This window comes from Pundamilia nyererei, unplaced genomic scaffold (genome assembly GCF_000239375.1).
Source record: "Pundamilia nyererei isolate P.nyererei 1_Seehausen unplaced genomic scaffold, PunNye1.0 scaffold00173, whole genome shotgun sequence".
Classification (NCBI taxonomy): domain Eukaryota; kingdom Metazoa; phylum Chordata; class Actinopteri; order Cichliformes; family Cichlidae; genus Pundamilia; species Pundamilia nyererei.
In genome coordinates this window covers 393,852-402,720 of record NW_005187574.1, presented here as the reverse complement: position 1 = coordinate 402,720, position 8,869 = coordinate 393,852, and the positions used below count along the sequence as shown (strand labels likewise).

The window sequence follows — 8,869 nt, the reverse complement described above, 5'->3', positions numbered from 1 at the left end:
ACACACACACACACACACACACACACACACACACACACACACACACTCCAACATATCCTGCATACCTTTGTAAGCTGTCTGTCTTCTCTCTGTCTCTGCGCCTCTTCCTGCTAGGGGGAGCTCTCAGGCTGTCAGAGCCACAGTGCTCTGCCAATGAGAGAAGTGGAAATGTGCTCTGAGTGTGTGTGTGTGTGTGTGTGTGTGTGTGCGTGTTAATCAGATGACATCAGCGCTGAAAGACCACATTCACCTCTCTTAACTGTCAACAGCTGCACACTCGACTGTCTGCCTCTCCGTGGCACTTCTTATTTAGAGCATACATGTCGATTCACAGCAATGAGTGACTGACACATTTCATGTGTGTGTGTGTGTGTGTGTGTGTGTGTGCCATTGCGTATGACTGGAGCCACATTTTAAAGTTGTAGTAAATTCCTGTGTGTAAATATTTCTGCATGTATTTTTGTCCTGTGTGTTCTTGCTCTGCAGACAAACGTGCCCTTTGTTTTAAAACACATTTCATAATATTTCGTTTTTCATTAGAAATCTGCAAATATAAGTTTATTTGATTGTTTTTATTTCTGTGTATTTTTGTCTATTTGGAACATTTAAATGAGTAAAAGAATAATTGTAGTATTAAAATGAATGCATGTGCTGATTCTGAAAATGAGCCTTTTTTGCATGTTGCAAAAAAAAATAATTAAACAAACAAACAAAAAGCATTAGTCACTGTCTTCACCTGACAGAGGTGAAAGCTGGATGTTGAAGTCCACCTCACACTCAGTTATGCTCTTCGGCAGATGAGCCAGTGACACAGCTGCTCTGCGTGTTTGTGAGTAGCACTTGTTTTCCGCTGCAGCACCTCCTGGGCAGGTGGCTCTGCTCGCATCTCTCTGTAACTCGCTGTCGCTGCTGTGGCGGTGGACTCAAATACACCATTACAATCCTTTGTGCGTTTGGCAGCAGCGCGCTCCTGATTGGCTCGACATGGTCACCCAAACCTCACCCAGCACACAGGAGTTACTTTGAATTACCTTAAATTGATGTTTATTTCAAATTCGACTGACTTTGAAAACAGGTTGTGAGTAAAACTGCGTCCTCGCATATTTTAATCTCCTAAACACTGACAATGATTCTTTGAAGTTTCAGCTAAAAGGAAATTAAAGCCAAACATTTCTGAGGCATTTTCAGTCTCATAGGTAGAAGAAGAGAGGTGACAGGAAGTGAGTGAAGATTGAAACCGGGGGGGACGTGATACCGGTTGCTTCCTTTAACACCTGCAAACAAAGCGACATGTTTACAGCAGAAGTATCGAGTTTAAAATGTTGCAATAAATGTTGAAAATGTATTTTTTATAAAAAGAACAAGAAGCTGGATTATCTACAAATAAATGAAACAACTTTTAGTCGCCACGTACAATAAATATACGTCCCAAACGCGACTGTGAAGTTTTAAAAACTGTATCTCAACACTGACTTTGTACGGAAAGCCACTTCCTGTTTAGACGAAAGTGTTCTGAGGGCACATCTTAATGTTGACAGTCTCTGCGGTGGCAGATTATTTTCATCACTTTGAGTCTTCACTCATCTGCTATCACCGACATCTACGGTCCGTCACGTACGACCGTGTGTGCGAGTCACGTCCAGGACCAGCCTCGGCTCTTCGCAAAGAAAAGTCGTTCTTGCAAAACAATAAAAAGCTCATAATTTTAGATAAATAAAGTGTGCGTGCAGCAGCGTGTGTGTGTGTAACAGTACACAGTGACGGTGCGGGTAAATAAACAGTTTATCAGTCGACGTGTAAGCGAGCCACCGTCAGCTTTGAGTGCGTGCCGTGAGGGAGTGTGTTACTCTGTGTGAGTGTGATGTGCAGTCTCAGCCACAAACATTATATCTTGATTTAAGAGTGTGTGTGTGTGTGTGTGTGTGTGTGTGTGTGTGTGTACGCAGTAATGGTAAAAAAACACAGAAGCCAAGTCGAGTTTTGATCATTTAAGTCGAGAACCACGCGCGCACCATTATCACTGGTCTCAACTGGCAGAATCTTTCTGGTTCTGGGAGCAATTTTGGTGCTTTTCCCATCAGCCTAAGTGTGGCGGCAGATAAAAGTAAAATCATGAAAACAGCTCTCGAGGAGAGAAACAAATATTTGATGGGCATGTGGCCAGCAATGTGCTCCCGTTTGTGTGAAGGATACGTGTGAGAGATTTCCATGGATTTACAGCACACGTGTGGTGAAAGGTGGTGAGACGGAGGGAACCAACCCCAGAGATGATCACCTGCTGAGGGAAAACATTTGCTCTGAATTCAAAACTAAGAGAACCTACAAACACCAAATTCCCAAATCCTTCTTCAGATCCGTCGGGTCGCTGGTGATTTGTGTAGGTTAGGGTCTTGTTAACAGCTGACATTTAGCAGAAGAACAATGAAATAAATTCATCTATTCAGCGCACAGCTAACACAAAGCTCTCTGGTCAAACCTTCTGCTATGTTATAGTATTGATATGCTGCCTGTCATATCTACGTATGGCTCTTACCCGACTCACCCAAGCCTCGTTAAACTGATGCAGACTTTAGACCAGCTCTTTAAAAGATCCTATCAGTCATAATTCTAATATGAAGTGAGATTTGCATTGGTGGTGGTGGTGGTGGGGGGGGGGGGTCACCGTACATGTAGATTGGATTTGTTCCAGGTCAGCTCACTGGTTTTATTCTCTCTAATGTTTAGTACTGGGAAACATGCTACCACTGTACAGGACAGATGGCTGCAGCCTGCAGGCCACACGCACACACACACACACACACACACGCACGCACGCACGCACGCGCGCGCGCGCAGACTGATATTCTCTAACATATAATGAGTGCAGCACATACACTGCAGTGCAGATGAATGTTTGTACTGTGTTGTATACGATACAAGTACAATATGGTCTTTGAATGTTTAACAGCAGACCTAAAACAGGTATACGGTGGCGTAGAGGGGTGGGGTGTTCCATCTGGAGCCTTCATCCACGTTTGACATCCCAAATCTGTTTGCATTTCTAATGTGGAGGCTGAGACAAACGGCCAGCCTGCTGCTAATCCATCATCTTGTATTAGAGACAGAGAGAGGTGATGGTGATGCGTTTGCTCTTCGTCATCGTCAGCATTCCCGTTTTACCTCAGAGGGTCAGTTGTTCCTCCAGCCTCGTTCAGACCTTCTCGCTCCTTTTGGAGACAGCCCTCACTTACAAAGCTCGCTCGCTGGTGAAGCTGTTGGCCTCTGCAAACACCACACATGTGCTCTCCTACTGCTGTTTCACAGCAACATTCTGCCCAAAGCCCATCTGCTCACTCACAAACACTGAAGATACCCTGATTACGACTAATACGTGTGTCTTAATTGAGACCATGTAATAACTCCTAACATGTACGGCGACCCACTTTGGGTCATAACCACATACTAAACAAGCACATTCTCAGAAATGACGAGTTTCAACTGAACTCTCATACATGCAAAGACGTGGACACAACCCGGGGTTCGATCTAGTTAGTGTAGAGCTTCTCACTTACAATTTTGCTGAATTCTCATTTTCCTTCCTTCCTCAGAGGTGCGAGGCTAAATAAAAGTGTGTGTGCACTGCAGCAGTATGCGGTGTATATTGTGTACTTTGTGTTTGAGATTGAAAAATTCTAAAATATATAGTTTGTGGTGTGTTTGAGATGGTGGCTGAAAATTCACCTTCTTGGACTTTTAGATGTCTTGAAAAAGCTTCGAAGCGTGATGGAGGCGTGACTGCACACGTATGAAGCTGCACTGTTGTGTCGGAGCCACCACACATTAAGCCTTATGTTAAGTGAGTGCCGCCTGGTCTAACAGGTCGTTGGTCACGACTCTGATCGTTGTGTGTTGTCGTCACCGCAGCGCTGTACGAGCAGCTCTTTTAGTGTGTCGCTCAGACACGTGGTAACCTAATTACACGTTTGCGTCATGTATAGATTTCAGCAGGCGATGAGCGAACATACACCCAGGTTAACTCTGACGTGTCTCCTCTGTTTTGTTTCTCGTGCAGCGGAGGTGGAGCATCCAGATGGCGCTTTGCTCTCCGAATCCCTACCCTCCAACCCACTCACCCTGCCCTCCAATCCACTTGGCCTACGTCCCCATCCTTTGGACCCCAGCTTGGCTCACACGCTGCCGCCTGGCCTCCACTCTGACCACGACCTGCTCACTTGCGGCCAGTGCCAGATGACTTTCCCGTTGGGCGACATACTCCTCTTCATTGAGCACAAGAAGAAGCAGTGCCAAACACCGCTGCTGGCCAACGGCTGTTATGACAAGATGAACGACCGAGGAGGAGGAGGACAAGGAGACAGTCCAACTCTGCAGAGCCTTCATCACTACGCGCAGAGGGTGGAGCTAAGAAAGGTGTTGGAGCCAGTAGAGGTCGGCATCCAGGTGACACCAGAGGAGGAAGAGGTGGGAGGAAGAGGGGAACGAGGTGAGAGAGGAGAGAAGACACCAACCAAAGGAATTTGCCCGAAGCAGGAAAACATGCTATCAGGTAGATGTGACGTACGCAGGGAAACACACTAAAGCCTCTTCTTTCTGAGCACAAATACACAAATGTCACTTTTATGTGTAATTAAATTTATGGAGTCAGTTCAGCTTCAGCTGCGTTTGTTGCTTTTTCACATAAGGGCAGGCCAGGTAGGTGTAAATAGATCATTTTCATGAATAGTTGAAAGCACAGTTTAAAAACTCAGGTTTTCTTTGGCTAACATGAACATTTTTGGATGATTTAAAGAGAATTTAAGTGAAACTAATGTGCAAAAAGAAAAACCATCAGGAATGGAGCATTTTTGAGAGCACCGTATGTTCACTTCCTGCTGAACAACGTTGCTGTGCAGACTCGTCAGCATGTTGCCAGATTCAGGTTGAGGTTTGGTTTCTTTAAGAAAGGGGAAAAGCTCAAATCCTCCCACAGAAACCAACAACAACTTTTGCTTCTTCTTTGTCGCATATGTAGCATCTGTGACCTTTGGAGGTGTGAGCAGGTTCGTCCCAGGCTGGTCCCTCCGACTCAGAAAGTTCAAGCTCATTTCATCTGAATCAGCTCGTGTTCACAATGCACACACATGGACACGAGGCCCCTCTGACAACAGCTTTTCATTTATCAGCTGATGTGGTCTGGCACTGAAACCAGCTGCTGGGATAAGCTTGAGTTTGTGACCTGCCAGAACCTGGAATAAACTGTCATTGTTATCCAGATGTGTTATAGGTAATGATCAGTTTTCCCGAAATGCTGAACTATTTAATTCCAAAGAAAAATCTTTAGGTAGTAACAAACCAGCAGTTTTTCCATCAGTCTAAATATATCCCTGTTTTAGTTTTCGTTTGTGTGATGGCGTCCTCTCGTTCAGCAGAGGAAGAGAGGCGTTCATTTTATTAGAGGACATGGACAGCAGAGGGACAGACGAGGAAGAGGGGTGAGACAGGCAAATTAGGGAGGCAAATCTCTAAACCCCCTCAAGGACTCGGTTGAAACAAATTGAGCAAAACATGACAGAGAGACTCACCCCGACTTTCATGGAGAAATCCAGTCTAAGCCATCTGCTTAAAAAGGTGAAAAGCTCATTAAAATTCAAATAAGCACAGGCAGAAAAAAACAGCACGAGAGGAGAAGAAAAAGTGGGAAAAGACAGAAAGAGGGATTAAAACGAGGCTAGTTTCATCCCATTCAGCGAAGTAAAGAGGCAGTTTAGCATCTGTGTGTGTGTGTGTGTGTGTGTGTGTGTGTGTGTGCGTGTGTGGGACCAGCAGTTATCGCTCAAACCAGTCAAGACACTCGTAAAGAAGCCTGTGACAATAACCCTGTCGTGCTCTTCTAGAGGTCAGTTTGAGGATCGCAGGCTCGGCCTGCAGACCAACAGTCTGTTAGCACAGGCAGCATGGTTAGCATCGCTACTGTCTTCATGCATTATTCAGAATGAATAAATAATGAAAGACTGATTTCCTGTGAACCTACACATTCCTCAATAATCTCACCACCTATATGTAGACCTACATATGAAGCGAGCTGATTAGTGGAATCAGCTTAAACGCTCCATGAACGGAGCTAAAACAGAAGACAAATACAAATGCAACGTTTAGGGAGGTTTTAGTGCCGGCTCACCTGACTGAAACAGCTCTGAAAGCTTGGAAATGATTTTATTTTATTTTTATTTTGAAATGAACTTGATTAAGAAATGTCGTCACATGTGATCAGCATCCATATTGTATCGAATCAAGTGGTAGATTAGACATCAGCACATGAACGATGTCAGAGGACGTGTCACTATCACACAGGGTTGGGCTGTTTGCTATAACGCCACTGACATCACGTCATGTATGTGTAACACGGTCATGACATTTGGATGGAAACATGAATGAATGTGTTGGCCTAAAGCCAGGTGAGGTGAGCCTCTCAGTGAGCGGGACGGCGGTTTCGCCTGCATTGTAAACACTGTGTCTGGGCCTGAACTTCATCAATATTTTACCAGGCTGTTACAGCTCTGCCGGGCAGCTGTGCATTGCTGCTGTGGACAGCACAGCTGCCTGCACTCGTGAAGCTTGACGCTCCAGCTTTGCATTTAATGCAACTGTCTGAATTGCGGGGTGCAAAAAGCTGGAGCGCAGTCCCCGAGTGTGTGCAGAGCTGTGCTCAGGCATGTCTGCTAATTGAGTGACACTGGCCATGGCTCGGCGTTATTACATTTATGTGCATAAATATATATCCACCCTGTGTTTAAATGCGTGCAATGTATCGAACTGCCATCCTCCCATGAAATCTACCCCACGTGCGCTGCGTTGGAAGACTGGAAAATATAATTGCACAATATTTTTTATAGCAGAAACTGCAATAATTTTCACATTAAAAGCAAAAACGTATTAGCGACTCAATTGGACGTGCACTGCAGCAACTGTAAACTATATTGCTCCAATAACATTTTATGTTTGAAAATTACCCACGGTGTTTCCACATGAAATATGTCCAACGAGCACCTTATTAACACGAGCAGGAGACAGAACAATTTATTAATCAAGCTGGAGTTTAATTTGGAGAGCGCGCTCTCAGCCCCTCTCGTCATTACTGGGGGATTGAAATGCGGCAGGTGGAATTTTCTCTTTGTAACTCAGGGCGGCTTTTTCTTCAGCGTATGTTTTTAGCACCTTTCATTACCTGGTGAAAGAGGGAGGGACAGAAGCACAGGGAGGGAGGCGAGAGAGATGGGGAAAGCGATCGGGGACATGACGGACGACACTTCTTTGTAATTGGCTCCCAGCAGGTCAAACTACTCGTTTATTGTTAAGCTTTTACACTTTCATTTGTCCTCCATGTGAAATGGAACACGCACACGTGTGCACACGTGTATGAGCATCATGCCAAGTTTCTTTTAACCCCTAAATTAGAAGAAGTGTTTGTGCTGTGCGAGAGCTGCTGGGTTTTCCTTGTCCTCTCTCCGTCTGTCAGGTAGCAGCGTGCAGAGAAATAACAGAGCACCTAGCTTTTCCATTCAGGCTGTGAAACACGTCGCTGCTATTGTGCTGAAGGATTACGAACAGCGGCTTTAGTTTGTATTCACAGTGTTGTTGTGTTTCAGCTATTGTTTTTTCCCCTGTTTAAAAACCTCCTGATTCAGTTTGGAAACGCTGATCAAAAGGAAAACGTGCAGTTGGTTTTTACCACGATGTGAATGAATAAGAGTTTTCCGGTCACACCCATCTCTCCTCTGTCTGTAGCTGAAACTCACTCAGACTTAGAAAAAAGCCGTTCCTCCGATTTAAAGAATAAAAAAAAATCGTTTTTGTTTTTGCTTAAATGACACAAATCTTCTCTCATTTTTGAGTTCATGTAGATTTCTACGTTACTTCAGCCTGAAGCTTCATCCTGTCTGATTTTATAACCATGAGGAGAATCACCATCATGCCTTGCAGTTAAAGACTGGATGTGCTGTGATGGTGACGTAAAACCATCATGCAGAGAAATTTGAAAGCGTACTTTTTGCTCTCTCTGCTCTCGTCACACACGGCTTCCTTCCAGACAGACAAACAGACACAGCTCGGAGGAAGCATCATCTAAACCTTCCTCACAAGGAGTGAATATTCAAAAACATCAAGCACAAACACCCCAAACCACAATAAGCCCAGCGTTCTAACAAAGGCATTAGATAACTAACCGGGCCGAGTTTTCGTACGTCAGCAGAGATGCATTCGAACAGCTGAACCAACCTTTTGTCAGCGCTGTGTAAGCAGGTGCAGGCTGACAGGATACCACGGCTTGCAGGAGGCTTTAGGATTTTAACTTGCAACCCTGACGTCCAAAGCCCTCCAGGCTTTCCCAGGTGACCAGGCGTGAGGTCTCTTGGCGGCTTCACAGAGGTGCCGCACTGACAGTTTGGATTAGAGAAGGAAGTCATTTTTACTATGAGGCGCTCAGCCGCCATGCTGCGTACACTTATCACTGACGAGTGTTTAGCACCCGACAGCGCCGGGCCGGAAGCCTCGTTAGCTCGAGCTTAATTCAGACATTTAACCAAGTCCAGTTGGAGTGGACACACACACACACACACACACACACACACACACACACACACACACACACACACACACACACACACACACACAGATTAAGAAAACAGAATAATTAATGCACTTTGTTTCCATTGGGGATGTGCAATTTTTCACATATTGAAAAAACACATTTTAGGAGTGTTTGACTGTGTTTGAATCTCATATAAATATTCTTCACATGGACACACACACACACACACACACACACACACACACACACACACACACACACACACACACATCTTCAATAAATAATGACTGAGCACAGTGGCATGTC

At 44.9% G+C, this 8,869-nt stretch overlaps 1 protein-coding gene across 1 annotated transcript in view; it reads left to right on the top strand.

Moving 5' to 3' along the window:
• bcl11ba (BCL11 transcription factor B a) overlaps positions 1–8,869 on the top strand; it is a 32,889-nt gene that overhangs the window by 3,962 nt on the left and 20,058 nt on the right. Inside the window, exon 2 of the mRNA XM_005746128.1 lies at positions 4,052–4,543. Coding sequence (XP_005746185.1) covers positions 4,052–4,543 — 492 coding nt within the window. The remainder of the gene's footprint in view (positions 1–4,051; positions 4,544–8,869) is intronic.